Below are 22587 nucleotides of genomic sequence, written 5' to 3'. Positions count from 1 at the left end.
TCTTGCTAAGTACAACGATGCGCACCAGATTCACGGTTTGGATTCCATGTACAAATGACGGGTGCGCGCCAAACAGCTCGAAAACACGTGGACTGATGTCAAACCGCATGATTTTGGGCCATCGCTCATTCACGATTATGCTTACCAGACGGACGGTTCGAAACATCTGGACATGCAGCCACGTGGACCCCACCACATTTGAATGTGCTCCGGACGGGTTCTGTCGCTTCTGCTTCATGTATCATATGCAGAAGCTCGAGAAGAGATGCCTGCCGATAAATTCACGATAATTTAAAACCATGCTATCTCGTATTCTGTCCCCCTTCCCTCTTCTCAAACCAGAAAAGAAACAGCTAAAATCACGAAAACTAAGAAACAACGATACAATACAAAAACCCAACTAAAACCCAAATCCCTTACCATCTCTCGTATAAATGGAAAGAAAACGAAAACCGTAGCGAATTTCTCCGCTGCTATTCGGATTCTTTCCTTCTTAAACGTGCCAAACCCATCCCTTTTTTTCTACCTCCACATGCAGCAGCCGCAGATTCCTCTGGCTTCCTAACTCTTCTTCTCTTAATCTTCAGAATCTCTCCTTATCCATACCGGATCGGATCGTATCGGATCGTATCGTTTGGGGAGATGAAGAATGAGGAGCAGCAAGTTCGGTCTCTGTTCGGGATTTCTCTCTCGGACAGGCCCAAATGGCAGCAATTCCTCATCTGCTCTGCTGGATTCTTCTTCGGTTATCTTGTCAATGGCATTTGCGAGGTTTGGTTGCCTTTCTCTACCCTTTCTGAATAGCATGCAATGATTTTCTTTCTCTTTTCTGCGTTTTCTTGTCTTGCTCTTGGAGTATTTGCTTATTGATCGTTGTCGTTTTTTATTTCATCAGTTTCCTTTATTCTTCTTCTTCTTCTTCTTCCTCTTCTTCTTTTTTTCTTTTCCTCCTCATTGCATGCATTTGTTCCTGAATTCCTCCGGAAATTTATGTCAGCTTGCATGTTTTAGTTCTTTAATCTGTGTGAAATTTTAGTTTTCCCTGTTGTTTGTGTTTTTCTTTTATTTTTGAGATCAATAATTCTGCTTTTTTTTCTGATAGAAATTTCAGAATATCTGCCGATGGTATTTTTATGGAGATGATTTTTCAGCGCTTACATGGGAATTTCTTTGATGTTTTTTTTTTTTCTCTGTTCTTTAATTCATTTGCCTAGTTCCAGAGAAATTAGGGTTTTACAGATTTAAAAACCCTGCTGCGCTGCTTCTTCTTCTTCTTCTTCTTCTTTGTAGAATTTCGACTTCTCTTGGGTTTAGGAGTTGCATTTTTCAAACATCGCATGGTAGGCTTTCATTGAGCATTCCATACACACGCAGTAAAAAAGAAGATGAAGATGAAGAAGAAAAGAATAAGGAAACTTGAAATAAGCTTCTCTTTGTTGATTAAAAAAGATTCGATATACAAACGTGAGCTCTACAATTTTGGTTTTATTGCATTGATTGTTTTTCAGGGCTTAAATGTGAAGAACTATGATTTTATTTTTATTTTTCTCAATTTTCTGTTTCTGTCGTTTAATTCATTTGCCTTCTTCTCGAGAAATTAGGGTTTTACAAATATTTAAAACCCTGCTGCCCTGCTTTCTTTTTCTTTTTTTTAGAAATTCAATACCTCTTGTGTTTAGTAATTGCATTTCTGAAAAATTGTATGGTAGGCTTTCATTGAGAATTCTATCACACAAAAGAAAAACCTTGAAATAATCTTCTGTGTTCTTTGATAAGAAATTCGATATACAAATGTAAGTTCTACAATTTTGGTTTTATTTCATTGCCCTGATTTTGATACTCACTCGCGTTATTGCAGGAATATGTATATAATCGTCTGCAATTCAGGTTCTTTACATGTTTCTAAACAGCCCAAATTGCTCCAATTTCTCTTATAGTCGATTATGTTTCTTTTTCCTTTTCATTTTAGATGGGACTTTTTTATGAATTTGGGTATTTGTATTTTTCCAGCTACGGTTGGTACTTCACATTTGTGCAGGGTTTTGTGTATTTGGCTCTCATATATTTCCAAGGCTTCACAACAAAGCAGATGGTGAATCCGTGGAAGACGTACGTGAAGCTCTCTGCCGTCCTGATGGGTTCTCATGGACTGACGAAAGGGTCTTTGGCTTTCCTTAACTACCCTGCACAGCTCATGTTTAAATCCACAAAGGTATGTGACATCCTCTACATTCAACTATTCAAAATTAGGTAATTTAGGCCTTTGTTCCTTGATTTTCATTGCTTAACTTATACTCTTGTTTCGGTGATCACTTGCTTCGTATAATTACTTGATTACTTTTATTTTTTGTTTTTTTTGTTTTATGGTCATGACTTGTTTGTTTCTTCTCTCACTACAATTAAACTGGTTATATCCAATATCGTTGAGCTTGACTTCTTTCAAGGAGTGTTAATTCAGACCCTGTTAAGCTTTAAAGCTTGCTGTTGTTGTGATGTTCTCCGGATGGTAAGTGGTGGGTTTTAATTGTATAAACAGGTGTAGTTCTGTTAAAGCATTCTTTTTCGGATGTCAGAACTTCAGGATTCTGATGGTAGTTGGAGGTGTTAGATGACACAGGTGTTATCTGTGATTTTAGATTAGACTAATTGATTTGTTGTTGGAGTGATTTTGTCCATTGAATTTTTATTTACAAAGGCATTCCTAACTGCTTCTTGAGGATGTTGTTATTTGAGTTGGTGTTTGTTTGTACCAGTAGAATGGCACTGGCAGAACTCCATGGTTCTCTCTAACTTGGAGTTTTTGTTTTTCCCGACAATTCAGGTGCTGCCGGTTATGATAATGGGAGCCTTCATTCCCGGTCTCAGACGTAAATATCCACTCCATGAATACATTTCCGCCATTCTTCTAGTGGTGGGTCTGATCCTTTTCACCTTAGCAGACGCCCATACATCTCCGAATTTCAGTCTTCTTGGAGTTGTGATGGTATCAGGTGCTTTGGTCATGGATTCTTTTCTGGGTAATTTTCAGGAAGCCATATTTACAATGAATCCTGAAACCACACAGGTATTCTGCATTTCCTCCATTCATTTTCCCCTGTTTCAATGGTGCTTATTGGCATGTGTCATGTATCTGTTACTCCTCTCTGAGGGTATTTATTAAATCTCTTGGGCTGTAGTGTGCTCCCCCCATGACAGAACTGTTATTTCTTTCCTAACAGATGGAGATGCTCTTTTGCTCGACTGTGGTTGGGCTTCCTTTCTTGATTCCACCCATGCTTTTAACGGGAGAGCTGTTCACGGCCTGGAATTCCTGCTCTCAGGTGAGATCCCCCTACCTATTATTTCATGAGTAATACACGGTGTCCCACTTGAAGCATTGGATCAACCAATGAATTAGACCTGTGGAGCTCCACAGGCCGGTGACCCAAGCAGTGCCCCCATTGGGTGAGCCTAACCAAGCCCATTAAACATGGACCGTCGGGTGTACATTTGTAATACCAATCTCATTAAATGGCTAGATCTGTTTAGTTGGGGAGATATTAGTCTGTGGAAGGGCTAGACTACCTGGCCACAATCCATCTTGCATGCACACCAAACGAAACTGAAAATCATTGATCCGCTGTTGATGGAGAACGTGGAAGGCTGGCCGATTTCATTTCATGGCCACACATCATGTTGATGTGCCAATCATGCTTCATGGGAAAAATGGGGCCAACTGATCAAATGGTCCAGATTGGTGTGAAAGTACACCCAGCATATAGTCAATGCATTGTTAATCTGGCCTGTAGCTAGATCCCTAGGCAAAGGAAAGGAAATTCCAAATTGCACTGAGGACCTGAGGTGCATGATAGTAACAGGGTTCCTTGACTAGAACTGTGGTTGTTGAGCAACCACGGCGATGAAGGGAACTACCTATGCATGCGCTGCTGGTAAAAGAAATAGTTTTTCAATTTCAGCGGCTTTCCGTTGGAATTAGGAGAGGGTTTTAGTCAGCGGTTTCCAAGCAGTGGTGGGACCCACCTGACAGACGTGCCTACAATTAACCGAGTACCACGTCAGATCCACTCCCTCTATCAGATGCCTTGCCACATTTTTCACCACGGATCCTAAAGTCGTTCCAAGCGGTGGGCACACCACGGGGAACTGTATAAAATCATGTGTAAGTTCACATTGGTGTGGCTCATTCAAGTCACTTTTTAGAGAATCCATTCATCATGATGTGGTGGGTCAGATACGTGGATTGGTTCGCAAATACACACCAGGGTGGGCCCAGACACAATGTAGACAATTCGAATGGTGGAACTTCCTATATCTCAACCGTCTCCCATGGTGTACGCCACCCGAGTTTTAAATCCTCCTGATTTTCGGGCTCCAGTCCCAAGCACAGGGCGGTGCAGCTAATGGACGGTGTTGATCTCGTCTGCATGAAGTCCATCCACGACAGCTAATAGTCAACTACGCGTAGTCTCTCAAGTGTTTTCGGGGAAGCTGCTCATTTTGTATCCTGGGCAAAATCCCATCCGTATTCCGTTACGAGACCGAATTTTATATAAATTTAAAAATTAAAATTTTAGCAAGACTTGTCTGTACTCCCTTGTTAGTTCAGAACCATTGACAAAAAATGGAAGTGACTCCTGATCCCATCCAGACCATCCAAACCACTTAGCCAACTGTAGGCGGTTTAAAATTTAAAATATGCACTGAGAAATGATATTAACCATCTGTTTTACTATCGATCATCCACATGATAGCCATTAATCGGACGGTTGCGGTTGCTTGATCATCTTTGATTTGGAAATAATTCTCCACCCCCGGTGGGACTCACAATTAGGATGGTCTGTGGATATCCATATGGTAATAGTAACTACTATTTATGAGGATGAAATGTGTCTGGGAAAGAGTGTCCACGTGCGGCGCCCATGGACCTCATTTACTATTCGGGGCACCGTACCGTCACCGGCGCACGTTGAGCGAGGGAGACTTTCCTCTCCCCGCGAAAATTTGATCTTGATTTCTTTCTGATAATTAATAATTCAATGGTGACAGCATCTTTACGTTTACGGAGTCCTGGTTTTCGAAGCTATGGCCACCTTCGTAGGGCAGGTCTCGGTACTCTCCCTCATCGCGCTCTTTGGGGCGGCTACGACGGCCATGGTACTCTCTCTCTCTCTCTCTCTCTCTCTCTAAAGAAAGATGAAAAAAGAACGTGAAGAGATCTGTCTTAGGCAAGTTGCGTAATACACTCCCATTTATGAAAACTAAAAAATGAAACAGGTGACAACAGCGAGAAAGGCGGTGACGCTGCTGCTTTCGTACATGATATTCACGAAGCCACTGACGGAGCAGCATGGAACAGGTCTCATCCTCATAGCCATGGGCATTGTCTTGAAGCTCTTGCCTGATTATAAAACAGGAGCCCCCTCCAGGCTTCCTCACCCCACCCTTTCCAAGGACTCACGCAAGTACCTTGCAGATAAGAATCCAAGAGATCGTGTACTTGTTCTAGAAGAAGAAAAGAGGCCCTTGGTTTGATGTGATTCCCTCATGCTCCGTTTTTTTTGTTTAATAACAAAAAACTGCCTTTGGGTTCACCTTCTTGTCAGAGAAATTAGAATAGAATGAAAAAAAAAAAAAAAGAAGAAAGAAAGAAGAATTAGGTTTGATTCATGTTCCATTATTGTGTTCTTGCTCTGCCCCAACCCTTCACTGGAAATGATTCAATTCTCGCATTGGACACTTAAACAGTCCAAACGGATTTTTCCAGGCCGTTCATTATGTCCAACACATTTAATTGCCTACATAGTAAAAATCACATTAGCGGGACCATTCGAACCATTGGATCAATCATCTGTAAAAATGGATGGTTAAGATAATTTATATGAGAATTTATGTTCAGACATTGATTGGTTATCGCTAAAGTATTTTAGTCATCTCATGGCAATGTCTGATTTTCACATCAATGAGTACTCGGACCCACGACCTCATGTTGAACCTCTTTTGAGTCTACCAAGTCATAAGGACTCCATATTGGAAGAATCCTGACCGTGCTCCAAAAAATCTCCCTTTTGTATTAATCAATATTCGATCGATTGGTCTAAAGCCTACGGACAAACAAGATTTGTTTAATTCACTTGGTTTCTTTTTGTCCAAAAGTTATATTTTTCTTTGTGGCCATCGAAAAACCTGAAGAGCCGCGTACAGTTGAGGTTTCATCATTGACTATGATTTTCTAACAATACAGGTAGAGTTGTTATAGCTGAGTCACCGTCAAAATATGGATTTAGGTATGGAAACTGTGCAAAGCTTCTGCTAATAAGAGGTTTAGTTGTTCAACCGATTTTATTTTTTTTATTTGGGATGATTTGGATTGAAACGGATTGGACCCATGTGCTTAGGAGGAAATAAGATAAAAGTTTGATACTCTGAAGAGTGAGATGGTTGGTACACAGGCACTGAAAAATAATGACGTAGCATATTAGCAACCTATATTAAATGTTTAAAATGGTGAACCCCACTTTAGATTTTAATTAGTTTGTGGATTGGTAGACATTCATTGCACGATTGGGATTAAAAACAGCCAGCGCTGTGGTCTCATTTAAAAAGTTTGCCGTAAATGACAAGTGATACTTGTTCCCACCATCTCACTTTAGATTAACTTATGTGTGCCACGCGTTTAAGCCTGCGTATCAACCATCCTATTGTGCCAGAGTATCGAATGACAGAGATGGAATAACGAGCCACTTGGGTCTTGTACCTAGAACGTCTGCCGTCGATCACTCAATCGTGTCACCAGTAGTGTAGTTTGGATAGAATAGAGGGTTTTACAATGTAGAAAAGATGGATAGGGACCGATGTATCATATCCAATGCTTGAACTTTTCAGTTGGGATTGTACTGCCAACATGATTTTCACATCCATGGTGCTACATGCCTGTTGAATGGCCCCGATTTTACACATGTTTCCTGTTAGCACGTGTGAGTTTGATTTAGCTTCCCTAGTTAGATGGGTCCTGTCATCATGTGGACAGTTGCAGAATTTGTGTAAACCATCCACTGTTTGCATATATGAGCAGCCCACTTGATGCAGGGCTTGGATTTCCCACACTGAGCAGAATCAGCACGTGTGTATATTTTTTTAAAGATTAAAGTGAAAAAGGGCTTGGATGCGAATTTCTGTTGTGGAAGGCCCAGCAACAAAAACCTCTATGGTGCATCACATCCACTCCGTCCATTCACGCCATACCGCGTTAGGGCGTGAGATCCTGGTGCGTCCTCATCTTAGATGCTGCAAACTGCAAACATTTATGTTGATCGGAACCGTCGATCGCATGGGGCACCATATAGATGGGCTATATGTTAGACATCGCAGTGATCGAACATGTCAAACCATCCAGGTAGAAGTCTATGGCCCACGAAATGAACGGTCCTGGCCAGCATACACAAGTGCCACGTGTACGATACAGCTGTCTTGCGCGTATCTTTCCCGTCTTTAGGAAAAGAGCACGGAAAGAATGCGGTTGGGCATCGACCTTCTCATGCCCCAAACGCATGTTGGTTAGTTTTGGTGGGGCACGAGTCTCTCCATCTTGGTCTCCTTTTAGTAGAATTCTCGCTCAAGTATCATACATCCAAACAAACTCCTCTTTTCTTTTTCAGTTTCCTTAGTAAAAGTGAAAGTGGGAGTTACAACCAAACGCAAATTAAAGAACACATCCCCCTACAAAAAGAAATCCCCATTTTTTCTCTAATGATGGAACGAAACTAAGGATAGTTATTTGATACTCTGGAAAATGTGATGGTTGATACCCGGAACTATGAAATTGTACACTTGGCATGCGTTAATTCATAATCAAACGGAACTAATTTTAGATAAATCGGACTCGTGGCGAAGATACTAAACTCAAACCATCCATCTCAGCCATAGCACAAATGTCCCACCAGTTCATTCGTGGAGTAATCCAATTAGTGTAACTTCTAGGCTCCCAACTTGGACGGTTGTATTTGGGTTGCATGTACAATTTCTCATTACCTATGTATCATTACACACTGTTAGAGCTAGCAATGGATGTCCATTTACTCAATTATTTTATGTATTTAACCCAAGACTTTTATTCAATTCAAATTATTTTTACCTGGTTGGTTGATTACTTGGCTTCTAGGCAAGTTGAATATAAATATATTATCATTATAGTGCGCCCTATTAGATTGAGGCTCTGTTTTTCAATAAAAATAATATTCCCTTATTAACAACCACAGCCTTGTCTTTCCAAACATCAAGTTCTGTCTACCCTCAAACTCCTATTAATAGGTCAAGAAAAAAAAAAAAAAATTCATTCATTGTCCCAAAGAATAGGAAGATGGAGTTAGATATGGATATATATCTGTATCGATATCCACTTATCCAATCACACGAGTCATTTTCATAATTTACTCAACCAATAGTGTTTTTTTAATACTAATACATTATAATTAAATTCTCTAGTGTTCATTGACATTAACATGGATGATGAGGTTGATATGGTGACCATTGTAGTTCATTGACTTTATTTTTTACTAAAGTCAATAAGGTTTTGTTTAAATGTCTTAGGATTTTTCACTTTTTTTTGATAATGCTAATTATGTTATAGAAATTATTTTTTCTATACTAAGATATTAATTTTATTAGACATTTAACTTGTTTTCTAAAGATTTTAATTAAATATTTGAGTATTTGAGTATCCAAATATCCAGACTTATATATTACTTCTTTAGTTAGTTGGACAATATATTAATCTGTATTCATATCTAATGTCCAAAAGATTCATATATTGCAATATTTGATTGCATCTGACCTTTTTGCAGCCCTACACACTGTGCTGTCATAAAGAAAACAAATACAACCCCAACATCACATGTTTCATCCACAACATCATGCCCCACCATGACATCATCATCATCATAAATAAAGATGCATGTCATGAGATTGAGATAATGGCTTTTTTGGATGGAGAAGGTAAAGTAGGAAAATGCCTGGAAAGAAAAAATGAGACATAAGTGGCAAGTAAGCTAACAAAAATGCTAGGAGCAAACCCTTTATACTTTCTTTGCATTTAAAATTGTTTGGATTTATAATTTCATAAAACAAAACTATTATCTTTCTACAATTGTCATTTAAATCCCTCCATTGGAATAAAAACTAGGCAGATCTAAATGTCAGGTGTACCACATTATATGAAAACAGTAGTGATTGAATGTCCACCGTTAAAAACATCCTAGGGCCCACTGTAATATTTATTTGACATCCAACCTGTTGGTTATTTCATGCATACCTTGATGAAGGAAAGAAAACAAATATCAGCTTGATCCACAACTTAAGTTTTCAATGGTGGGCATTCAATCAACATTGTTTCTTACGATGGATCAACTTGAAATTTGGTTTTACTTCGTTTTTGAGCTCACTCCATAAAATGATATGAAGAAATGGACGGACTGCGTGGATGAAACGCATTCATCATGGTGGACCAGTAGCCAGCCATCTTTCTTTTCATTTCACTGGTACTCTGGCGGAGAATGACTTCCATACACATGCACACGACAACCTAACCCACCAGAGGGATTGAACCCTGGACCACTCACACACACTATTGTCTCTACGGGCCATCATATCAACGGTTTGGATCATGAAACCCACCTGCCCTACTTGTACAAATTGAAAACATAAACAGTAATTTACAACCTTACACGTCCTATGTACCACTTTATATTATTTATACTGTTTATTCCCAAAGTGCCTCCATCAGTAGCTAGGAAAGGAAATTTTGAGTATTGACACAATGCTCTGCTCAAATGCTTCCGGAAGATGGGAGTCACTGTTTCTTCACATCGTTGCCTTACACACAGCACGCAACGATGAGATCAGAACCGCTCATTCAGTAGATCCAATAATGAATGGGCCATCAACAAAAGATTGCACTGTCTGGACAATCCTGACCCTCTAGTCGATGGTGCAAATGGACACTGGAAGATTAGAATAAATGATAACTCATCTTTGGTTTTCTGGTAAGGATAGTGCGATCAAGGCTATTTTTTGTCAGTCTCCAATCAATGGTGGTAGCTTTTGGATGTGTGACCAACATACACATGCCATTAACATTCATGTGATAAATGATACAGAGGTATAAAAATCTCATGCATAGGGGGCATTGGACCCACATGAGTGTCTGTTCCTTTCAATTCTTCCTGTTACCATCAGCCTTTTGAAACTCAATTGCTATTTGACAGGATTATGCATCCAAACAACGCCTGAATGGAGGATGTGAATTATTCTCAAGCTTAACCTTCAGAGGCCCTTGATTTTCCAACTTCGTAAATTGGGGAATTTTAACCTTTTTTTTTTTTTTTGCCAAGTTCAGAATTAATGTCCCTCTTGCTAACTAGGCAATTAGTGTGTCCGTCCATTATGGCTACCCCAAACACATTAATTATAAAATTCTTAAATTTGGCAATTAACAATTTACCAAATTCTTAAATTTGGTGTGCATCCAAACAGGCCCTTGCTAATTTGCAGCACTTTGCAAGTCTAACTATCATTATATTTATACCACTTGTTCCAGAAACGACCCTTCCATTAAGCTTGCAACCTTCTCCACTCTATTTATTCTCAAGATTCCTTCCCATCAGAAATCAGAAGACATACTTGTAACCGACTTTATTACACTTACACAACATGCAATGCATGTCATGTACCTTCCATGGTTTTATGTATCATCAGAAGCCGGTATGTATCACTTCGACCATGAAAGATCGGCTGTATCAGCCCAGAACAGCCCAGTACCATGTTGGTGGTGACCAATATAGTACACAACGGATTCGCAAACCTCGGTACCTTCTACTAGTGGATGTTGGGACAGAGAGACGGCAAATCAGTTCCTTCTTTGTCCGTTTTTTGCAGATGAGCTTATGGTTAAAGGGAAAATGGTTCTCTTCCCACCATCTCCCTCCAAGTTTTGGGGTCCACTGCAATCATTGACATTTAATAAATGTTTACCAATCTTACGAACCCTTGATTCATGCACTTTTGTAAAGGATATAAACCGCCTGAGCGGTGGACTGTTGGATGAGCTGGAGCCGATTGGAAGTTCATAACAATCTGAGAAAATGTTGAGGGCACCACTCAAGATAGGACCGTGAATTGAATGGTTACAACCATAGTTTAAAATCTCAAAAACTCTCTACTCTAAAATCAGTTGAGTGGAGTGGAGTAACTTGGAAGAGCTTCTTCAATAGTGTTTAGCATTTAGCATATAAAAATATAGAAATATTATCAAGTCTTGGCGAGTCGAGTTTCACCAAGTTTCTTCGAACTGAGTTGAGCTTTTCCCCAGCCTTGGGTGTGAGCAGAGGTTTTTTTCTTTCTTTTCTTTTCTTTTCTGAGTCTTGAAGAAATCGAGATTTTTCTTGAGTCATAATGAAATCTGTCTTGAGTCGAGTCCAGCATTTTCGGTTTTTTATACTAATGGTTACAATAGCCAAATGCCGCAATTTTTCACCACTGAGCCGTCCACGAGGTCGCCTATCAGTTGCTCAGCTTGAATTGATGAAGACATTTAACAATAGGATCAATTTTAGCTTTGCAACATTTACCAAAAGTACACTGGAAACCTAGAAACCCATCTTTTCTTATGATATCCGATCATTTTCGCTATAGGATTCAAAATCCAACAGGCAGCCTTCCCATCAAGTGAACTTTCAAACCCTTAAAAGCATTTCAGAGATATGATTGTAAGATCAAGAAAAATAATATGGTTTGATTCACATAGGGATGGACGTGTTGGCTATAGGATGAACTCAAAATGATACAATCAACTGTTTGCTAGTGCAATGTTGATGAAAGCCATTACTCAACCTTGTTGATGAGGTTCGAAGTCCGGAACTCCGCATCATCTTTGACGAAGCTCCACCACAGATAGGTGAGGGGAACAGTGGCAGCATGCCAGAGAGCATGGGCATCAACATATCCTTGGTAGGGAGGGAAGTCGTAGATCTCCAGAAGCATGGCAAGGCCACCTCCGAAGACAACTGCCCACAGCTTAAAGCGCGAAGGATGGCCGGTTAGAGCCGCCCAAAAAGCCCACAAGAGAAGTTGTGCAAGGCCCATGATAACGCACACTTTCATGTTGAACCCTGCCAATTTCGGAAGCATCAAACCATGTAAATACAAACACAAATACAAATAATAATTTAAAAAAAAAAAAACCAACATGTGCGAAGATAATTGAGGGTTTTCTTTTAAGCATACGTGCCAATATGCCACATGTGCGAGATCCAGCCCATTTATCAAATGGGCCCGACATGAACATCCCTTCCCTAAGTTAAGGGCCGTTCAGTAGTTGGGGGCCAAGTATATTTTGAACATGGGTCATTGGTTATTTTTTCTGACCATCACTTTTTCATGCAGAAGTGGCCCACCTGATGAGTGGAGTGCCTTGATTTTTGTCTCAGCACATGTTCGAGGTGCACCACAGTTGGTGAATATGGCCTGGATCTTGCGCAGCCATCTGTAAGCTATACTAACTTCACAGCATGCTGTTAGTCCTTATCGGTGACTACAAAATGGACAAATGTGCTCCACATTCAGTTTACACACCAAAACCACTGTGTATGGCTAATCCTGAAATGGCTAGTAGTATAAGACTGCTTCATAAATATCAGAAGGAACAGTGATCTCTGGAGCTGAATTTCAGACTCCATATAAGATTACCAGATAACCATTTGAGCTTTTGGATTAATCCATGAATTCTCTCATCCTTGGAGATGTTAATTCACCTCATTCCACAAAAGGGGATTTCATGATCTCTCATGCATAGAGACGCTAATCCCACATGCTCTTGGGAGAAAGGTGCCGCACCCTTTGATTGGTTCACGTAGGTAGTTGGCTGAGTTGAGATTCGGGTCGTTATTTGGATGTTTGTCAACCCCTATGTGTGTGAATCAAAGGGCATGCAGGCACATTTTCCACACGCATACATGTGTGACTAGCCAAACTCTCATGAGATTGCAGCACCAGTGAGCTTAAAACAGATTAGCTTAGCTTTATGAAACATAAGATAAATTGATTATAAATGAGAAAAACCAGCAAATGCTCAAGTAGAAAATCAAAATGAATACCTCACAAAAAACAAGAAACACAGTGGAAAAATGCACGAAAGAAACAATCAGAGTTTCCAGTTCAAGAGCAGCTGATCTGACATAAATGCATCTAGTGAAGCTCACAAACTTGAAGACAGCTAAAATCTTAGTTCATGAATCCAAGCTTGCATGCAGCATACGACAACTCAGCCTGCAATTTGAGCATCTTTAACAAATGGGAATTTTAACAAGACAGATGAAGGCTCACCATAGTCGAGTTTGTAGATGTTGAGATATAAGATGTGCGTCGTTACAAATGCTATCAGTGGGGCAGCGACAGTAACTCTTACAGCCTCATCCCTCACATTAAAGGTTCGTAGGACGGTAATAATAAGGGTGTAGCCGAGTAAAGCCACAGCTGATGAGTAATCTAACTTCTCTGTCAAATCGACATCTCTGTGAAAATTTTCAGTAAGATCATCACCTTGAAAGAATTAAAGAAAAAGCAAAAGCAAAAGAAAAGACTGATTCCTCAGCCATGAGCAATCTTTGGGCATATGATTCACTCAATCTTGGTGATACGACAAAAGTTTAATGCTCACATGAATCAATTAGCTTACCGACTGTGGAAAACAGCACTCCAGAACCAGGAATTCATTGCTAAGAGCCCATAGATATGCCACAAACCAGTATATTCATAGTATGTCTTCCTATTCTGAGGTCTCAGAGGCAACTTATAATAAAGAAGGACAAAGAAGGACATCCACCCATGGAATTGCATCGCAAGGTTGAAAGCGGAGAGTGCCACAGAAACAGGCTCCTGCATACATGAATAAACATCACTATAGTGTTACAACACAGTAATTGATTAGATTTAAAATAATTCAACCACAATATCTAGGTAATTAAAACCTGATTTCCAAAACTCAAATTCAACGTGATCAATTCCAAGTTATCCTTGCCATCTAAAGGTGCTAATTTTATATATTAAAGAAAATAAGAAACGGCCAAGCTTAATCATTGGCTCACCGATTTCTATAAAATTAGGCAATTGGAATTGGTACACGAACCTTGACATAACAAGTTGACGTGGCAGAATTCAGAGTTGACCATCAAGTTTTTCAACATTAGTCAGAATCTCCCACAAGTTATAAATGACAAACCTGGATACCAAAGATGCGTTTGAAGGGCCATTTCCCATGATACTTCACAGGCTCAATGCCAAGTGTTTCTCTTTCTTTCTCTCTTTCCAGCATGCAATGATATCGGCAGTTGTTCCCGCAGTCCCACTGTTTCCAGCGCAGGTAAAGGGGTTCTTGCATATACCATGGACCATCGACAGGAACACCATTGGATGGAGATTTGCAATGATGAAAACAACTATCACCAACACATCCAGTCCGTTCGCATTGTTGAACACAAGTCCTGGCATTTGCAAGAAATGTCATACCAGAAAACAGAAAATAAAAAATAGCATCTCCTGTGATCTAACACAAGTTTAGCTAGTATTTGTAGTTTGATTAAAAAAAATGAATTTAGGTTCACTCGGGTTATATAACAAACGTATGGATACAATCATGTTACCACATTTATCAACAAGAGAAGCATCACAGAATGCGAGAAACACAAAATATACACTTGAGACAATCTGAAAATCCCAAAATCATGGAAAGAAAACTACAAAAGCCATGCAAAGAAAGGAAAATTGGTTCTTTCAATTACACATAAATTGCCACAACAATCAATGGTAATTGCCACAATAAACAATGGTACTTCTAACAACTTGTTAACTGAATGAAAGGGGGGAAAAAATCATTTTCATTATATCAAGAAGCAACCCAAGAAGAATGACATCAAATAACACGGAAAAAATGACATTCATTTACAGAATAATATGGAAAAGACAACTATCCCATGAAAATTACAATCATATTAGGAATGTTCCAGTGATTACAAAGTTCCATTTTCGATAACCGTGGCACATGACTAAAATGATCTGCCTTTGCAATGTAAGCATGCATATGACAACTAAAACATCAGGCCTTGAGTTTGAACCCTATGAACCCCATCTTTTGAACCATTAGCAACACAAAGTTGAATATTTGATGACTGCTCTGACTTCCCATCACTGATGACCATGGAGGGGGAGATCCATGTTAGCATCATTCCTAATCCCTACCATCCTCCATTCCTGCATCTTCCTGAGCTCCAAGCTCATTGTCATGAATGTCTACATCATCCGGTTAAGTAAGCGTACAATAACCAACAAGCGACTGGATCTAATCAATTTCAAGTCCTGTCTGTCTGGTTCAATCATTTCTTTATTTAAGGCACCGGGTCATTCTGCACTACTAGCTCATTGTGACCAATTTCTTCATTGCCTAATGTCCATGAGATAACTGAGCTATGCTTGCAACTAGGCTACGCTCGGCCAGGCCTAGCCCATGAACTAATGACTCAGGCACAGTATCATACCTAATAGTGTTTAGAAAAGTCAGGTTAAGCAGGGCCAACCTGTTGGACCCTTAAGCAGTACATGAACCTTGCCCACGCGCAATCAATTATCTGGCCTGACAATTCAGGTCACAACTAGCCCATAATCATTAGACTTGCCTTTAATAGAGCCAAAGCAGGGTGGCTGGGCCAGGTTGCAATCCTAACCATGACCAGAGGCTTAGTGACTGCATCCACTTTCGCACCATGACTTATTGAGATTGGTTTGATCACTTTCCCAAAGTGACAATGATAATTCTATCTAGAGTTCGAGCCACTGCAGCAAATATAAAGACATCCGATTGCTTAGGCTTGAGAGAGTTTCACAATGCTTCAGCCTGCCTTCGTTTGTCACAATCTCATGGTTTGGTTCCAACAAAACTGTGGGTTTTTCTACGTAAATACATTGCTTTCCCCATAGGTACAAGCCTCAGCTTGAGCAAGGCAGCTGTATCGTCCTTCAATGCTTCTATTCAGACAGAAATTATCCCGCATAACCGTACTGCATAGAGGATAAGTAGACACCTTGGCTAAATCCTTTGTTGTATTCACCTTCATTTCCTTGCATGATTCATCTGTCCATTACATCATCTATCGCCATCTGTGTTCAAGCTCTTGTGCTCATCCCTCTTGCTAAGACAAAAGTTCTTAATTGTTTCCTTTCGGTCACTGATGGGTACTAATACTAAATCCATAAAGCAAAGGAATTAGAATTTGTGAGTTCCACAAAGACTATCCAAGACAATTTGGGTTTATCTGCAGGAAATTGTTCAATATAGAGTGGGAGACAGATGAGTCTTTCATTCCTACCAAGTTGACTAGGACTGCAAGTGGAGCCATAGGAATACAACCCAGATTGGCATCAAGACGAGCTGTTCCTTTTCCAGCCCTAGCCTATTCCTCTTAATCAAGGCACCAAACCCACAAGCCACTGCCCAGATTCCATCAGCCGCATGAGACTGTCTGGTGAGGGTGATGGGGGTAGGTGAACCCAGTATTTATGGAGATGCCCATGTGGCTTGTCCTCCTGCCCACTAGATCATCTTCTCCTCACCTCTTTTGAGTAGGCTGTCAACAGGTACTCAGACCTGCAGGTACCCTACAGGCCAACCCGATTTAGATGGTTTTGGGTCCTTTTCCTAGGACCCATTTAAAATTGGAGTTGGATTTTGGGCCACTGTGATGACCTGTTTAGGAATAGGTCTAATCAGGTTGAGTTCAGGCCCACTTTTGCAAACCCCATTGTAGTCTTACCTTGAAAAACCAATGTAAATCTTATCCATTAATGGCATGAATGGTATCCAATATTGATGATCTTGACTGTAGATCATGATGACCATGGGTCCTAGATAGATAGGTTGTTGTGCCATAGTTAATATGTGGGAATTAATTAAACATATATATATGGGCTAAAGAAGAGGGATTCCTCTTGTTGTCCTTGTGAACTTGAGATTGGACGCAACGGTCACTGACCAAGGGGGAGTTGTGGATTGTGGATCTCAGTACCCTACTGTTTCATAACCAGCTAGCAGGTTGTAGCATAGACATATGATAACGGTCTGCCGTAACAGCCATTATGTAACAGTAACGATGGCAACTGTTACATGTTATGGGGTGGTAATGGCTGTAACAGAAAATTGACCCATAATGGCCCATTATGGGACTGATACATTTTTTTATTTTTTTATAGGTCATGACCATATCATAATAGTAATAGTGGTGACCGTTACCATCGCCGAATACCTTCCATTTGGTTATTTTTATTGTTATTATGTGTTCATCCTCTATGAGGGGATTGATGACAAGTCATGATGGAAGATCTCTGCCATCAAGTTCTATGACAAATGCCTTGCCTTACCCCACACAACAGTGTGAGTGTGTCATGGCAATAAGCTCCTGGTATTGGACTTGTTGGACAATTTGCATTGATAGATCAGTTCAAGTCTGTAGACCGAGATGCCCATCATGCCCGGATTATGATTGACTTGTGGATGTACTAGATTTGGTTAATCCTTAGACTTAAGGCATGTGAGGAGTTCAAGGTCTTGATTACATGAGTTTTGACTTGCTAGTCATCTTATGGTTAACAAAAGTGGTTGTAATTGGACGCATTTATCATGGTCCGGTTGGGGCTCACATGCAAGTGTTCCAAAAGGGTAACAGTGGCCATAATTGCCACCACCATTACCGTTATGATACGGGCCATAATGGTCGTTACAGCCCCCGTATTGGCCATTACGGCCCCTTTTTATTTTTTGAAAAAACTGTTATAGGGTCGTTATGTATAGGTTCATTACAGACCGTTACGACTTGCTTTTTCTGTAACGACCGTTTCGACCCCGTAACGCGTAACAGTTATGACCGTTACCGTTACGTAACGGCCGTTACGTAATCGATTTTGAATACCTTGCTCACATGGTTCAACAAGAGATCCAATGGTTTCCTAGGAACTATCTGACGGCTTAGATCTTCGGACCAGACATACAGCACTCAAAAGGTTTTAGAAACTTTTTCAACTATTAAATTTTTGTTTTAATCGTTAAAAAGGTTCTGATTGCTCTTGATAATACTCAGATGGTTTAAAATCTGAGTGTCCACCAGTGATTTAAATGGGTATTAGATCAATGGTGGATGGCCATGGTAGTGGAGGGATTAGATCAAATATTGGGCATGATTAAGGCATGACCACGAAAAAGGAGAGTGAGATCGAGGGGAGACCATCTCTCCCACCCTCCCTCCGTCACATGTTCCACACATGTTGAGTCCACATTGGACAACTTTGTCTCCCTTGGCCCTGCTCCAAGGGCTGATATGTTGGCTCTCAACTTCTCCTTCATCTGAAATAGATATGGAAGAGACCTTTTAGTTTGAAAGATTGACATTAGCAAGTTTGCAGTTTATTGGCGGCATAAATTTGAGGTCATTTTAGTTTTTAAAATGCATTTTTCCTTTACTATAAACTTGAAAATATCTAAATAGGGATCCTTAGGTTTGTAAAATCTAAAATCTGGGTTTTTTGAGAACTTTCATTCCACTGTGTTTCGAAAATCCTAACAGGCACATTTAGCAATTAGGTCTAATTGGGTCAAGTCTAACTGTCTCGGGCACCTATCTGATACCTGTCTAAATTAGATTGGGATCAAACCAGGTCAAGTTGGCTAGGGTTTATTTCCGGGTTAGTAGAATATTATCAATATATCTAGATTTATGCATCTGTTAATCTTATATTAATTAATAGAATCTTGCCTCTTTAAAGGTTGGCTACAAATAGAAGGTTAAGTAGTTCAGTAATGAAAAAAAAATGTATTTCCTGTCTTTCAATGTGGGAGATTTTCAGCATATAGGCTGTCTATGGTATAGCTCATCAGATCAAACCTCTACATCACCGAACATGGGATATTATTCACACTATTTCGGCAATCCCATGTGTGTATAGACTAGCAGCCACATGCCTCCGCATGTACCAGCAAGGCACACCTGCACTTCAATCTTAAAGGAATGGAATAGACGACTGAGGATGGAGAAGAGCCAGCTGTGTTTTAGCCCTTTCTGGGTGAATCTTCCCACCTTTACCAATTGAGCAAGATTAAGACAGGAAGCTGATAGAGAATCTACTATCCCACATTTACCAATTGAGCAAGATTTTAAGACTGGAAGCTGATAGATAATCTACTAGACGTGGATAGCCTAATAACTCAAAGGAGGAGAAACAATATTTTCCAGGATATTCCTTGAAATCTCATATCCAGATCATGTTTCGACATCAGTGCAATCAGATTGATGGGGAAAAAATTTACTCCAATCATCAACTCTTAGTGGATCCAGTTCAGCCAACCCACCGCAAGGTGTGCTCTAACACGAGCAGAGTCAGTGCAGTTCCCAGAGAAAACCCATCAAGCAGGTGCAAGTTCACAAAGAAAGATGCATAAAATGGAGAAAACAGAAAAGCAGTCAGGTCCGCTCAGCTGGTAAGGGTGCAGGAGCTCATCGAGAATGCAAAAGAGTTGATAAGCAAGATATACAGCATGCTGCACAAGTGTCTGATGTTTGTCCCCAAAGAAACTGAGTTGGGTGAAGAAGCTCGGCTGAAGCAAAAGCAGATTACTTGAATGTCATTGCTAGCAATTTTTGTTTCAGCGGAGACCAATCTGACAACAGGAACGATAAATCATCGTAAATTGAGCCTACCCATCCTGGGGAGAAAACAGTGGCATCTTGGACGCTCATCACAAAAAGGAACCCGAAGCGGGTCATGACTCTCTCAAACCCCAAACAAGAACATTCCAACTAGGACGCAACCACAGCTCAAAATCACATTCTATGAGATGAAGCTGATAAAACATGTGATGCTTTTGTTACAGCAATTTCACAAATTCTACCCATCGAACAGTGGAAGAATCTATAAAAAAAAAAGGTTTGGTGATTGAAATATGCAGAAACTTCAAAAAAGATGCGAAGGAATGGAACCTACTTGTAATGAGGATTAGCGTCGCCGGCGCTGGCGTGAAGAAATCCAAGCAGACAAGAAAATGCTAAGAAGAAAACAACCAAATTCGCCATTTTCTGATCTGAAATGAAGAAACAACGAAATCCCTTTTGGAGGGAAAGAAGAGAAATGGCTGAGATCTCTACGGATCAAGAAAGAATCTCCAAGGTCCTGTTTCCTGATTTTTTCCTATCAATTCTCTGAAAGAAAAACACTCTCCGCTGGAATCGGAGAGAGAGAGAGAGACAGATTCCTGTTGTAAAAGCTGGACATGGTGAGAAGATATCCTCCCCGCAAGTGCTGGAAGCGACTTCCTTTCTCCTCTGTCGCGACATAGGTTCCAGCGTGTGTCGCTAACCACTGGAGCCCACAGGGTGAGATAGTCCGTTGATCTGGACTGTCCATGTTGTCTTTACCATTATAAATAAGCTATGATCGTAATCACGTTTCATTTATCAACCCAACTTTTTATATTTTATAGTTGAATGATGGCCATTGAAAGTTTGCTTTTCGTTGTTCTAAATCCATCTATAAATAATGATTTTCACAATCATCTGGTGGTCAGCGCAAGTTTTTGGGCTCGTTCCAAATAACCGCCTGTCTTTCAGCTATGTACCAGAAACCTACTTCTTTTAAACTATTTCTTAAAACCTGCTTATCAATTTCACGAATGTCCTACAACCGCTGCACTGACGGATACAAAGGTAAAACCGTAAAGCCATTAAGTGCGGAAAAGACAATTTTATCCTTGATTGACTGCACATATTACTTTGTGTGGGACGCGGATTGCGTCCTACCCCGGCCGTCCGTACAGGGTGGCCCACCGTGATGTAAGTGTTTTATCCACGCCATTCATCTCTTTTCTCATATCATTTTAAGGTATAATTATAAAAATGAAGCAGGTCCACAGCTCCAATGCACCACACCAAAGGAAGCTGCAGTGATAATGACACCCACCGTTGAAACTTTTCCAAGGGTGACCGGGATTATTTTTTACCATCCAACCTATTCATAAGGTCGTGTATACATGGATGAAGTGAAGAAACAAATATTATCTTGATCTGAAACTTCTCTAGCTCCCAATAAATTTTTAACGGTGGATGTTCAATCCAATTAAAACTTGTACCTGCCTCATTTTTTGACTTATCTCTTCAAATGATACAAGAAAAACGATGAACGGAGTTGATAAAATACTTACACCACGGTAGGCCCCACAGAGCCCTACCCGGAGGTAGGATGCAATCCCCATGTCATTGTGTGAGAGGTCGACAAGGATTGCATACCGATACTGCGAGTCTGGAGAGTGATATATGATTTATGTATTTTACGAACGTTGTCCATCTATTTTCCTAGTTGTGTGATCCCAAAATGAGGCAGGTCCAAATCTTTTGTGGTCAACACCACATGCAACAGTGGTGATTGAAAGCCTAGTTAAAAGCTTCTTAGAGCCACGTAAGTTTTGCATCAAGCTCATATTTGTTATTTCTTTCATCCAAGTCTGCTAGCAAATAGGCTAGACCCTTAAGAAGTTTTTAATGATGGATTTAATCATCATTAATGTTTTCCTATGGTGTGGTCCACTTGAGATTTGGATATCCTTTATTTTTTGGGCTCATGTCCTGAAACAATGATTCGAAATGATGGATGATGTGGCTAAGACATACATTTGGGATTGTAGACCACGTATATCATTTCCTACTTTATCAAAGGTCACACGCTGCATCATGTAACTCTCCATGTACTGCATCAGTTTTTCATATTTTAGAAGATGGGGCCATAAGAGTTTGATGAGAAATCTATCTATTTCTTAGAGCATGGCAAAAAAATCAAAATATTTCAATGCTTAAGTGGACAACAGGAGCAAGAAAGATTGAAGATTGAATGCCATTCATTGAAATGTTAGTGGGTCCACGGCTTGTTTGTGAGAAATCCACTCCATCCATCTATTTCTCTACCTCAATTTTGAGCAGATTTGAAGCTCAAGTGAGCCACACAACAGGAACCAGTGGGAAAGTATGCACACCATTGAGATATTTTGGGCTATCATGTGCTAACTTTAAGCATGTGATCTGCCTTATTTTTGGAGCCACACTTTTAAATGAGCTGGCAAAACAGATGAACAGGATGGATTTCTCATGAACATCAAGGTGAGCTGATATAAGCAGAGATTAGGGTTGCACACAAATAATGTTCACAAGAGATGTTGGTCATTTAAGTGCAGGGGAGAGGGTTGCCTTATGGTAGGTGCAGCCCACCATATTGTTTGAGACAAATATACCCCGTCCATCTACTTTCTAGCTCATTTTAGAACAAGGCCCAAAAATGAAGCAGATTCAAATCTCAAGTGAGCTACATGACCATGAAAAGATTGAAGATTGAACGTCCATCATTGAAACATTGGTAGGGCCACAGATTATTCACGACAAATTCACTGGTCAATCTGTTTTTCGAGCTCATTTTAAGGCATTGGGTAAAAAATGAGTCAATTGAAAGCTCAAATAA

The 22587-nt window shown here is 40.1% G+C and overlaps 2 protein-coding genes across 2 annotated transcripts; one reads left to right on the top strand and one right to left on the bottom strand.

Moving 5' to 3' along the window:
• Positions 1-327: 327 nt before the first annotated feature.
• On the top strand, positions 328-5591 carry LOC131233373 (UDP-galactose/UDP-glucose transporter 4). Its single transcript, XM_058230061.1, has 7 exons — positions 328-771; positions 1859-1887; positions 2011-2212; positions 2822-3064; positions 3219-3320; positions 5047-5154; positions 5275-5591. The coding sequence occupies exons 1-7, from the start codon at positions 643-645 to the stop codon at positions 5530-5532; spliced, it is 1071 nt and encodes a 356-aa protein (XP_058086044.1). The 5' UTR covers positions 328-642; the 3' UTR covers positions 5533-5591.
• A 6045-nt stretch (positions 5592-11636) lies between these two features.
• Positions 11637-20328, bottom strand: LOC131232750 (uncharacterized). Its single transcript, XM_058229222.1, has 5 exons — positions 20071-20328; positions 14270-14531; positions 13727-13926; positions 13375-13562; positions 11637-12161 (listed from the first exon to the last, which is right to left on the bottom strand). The coding sequence occupies exons 1-5, from the start codon at positions 20157-20159 to the stop codon at positions 11875-11877; spliced, it is 1026 nt and encodes a 341-aa protein (XP_058085205.1). The 5' UTR covers positions 20160-20328; the 3' UTR covers positions 11637-11874.
• Between the last annotated feature and the right edge of the window lie 2259 nt (positions 20329-22587).

This window comes from Magnolia sinica, chromosome 18 (assembly GCF_029962835.1).
Source record: "Magnolia sinica isolate HGM2019 chromosome 18, MsV1, whole genome shotgun sequence".
In the NCBI taxonomy this organism is placed as follows: domain Eukaryota; kingdom Viridiplantae; phylum Streptophyta; class Magnoliopsida; order Magnoliales; family Magnoliaceae; genus Magnolia; species Magnolia sinica.
Note: the sequence above shows the minus strand (reverse complement) of the source record. Positions and strands in the feature narration are given on the sequence as shown.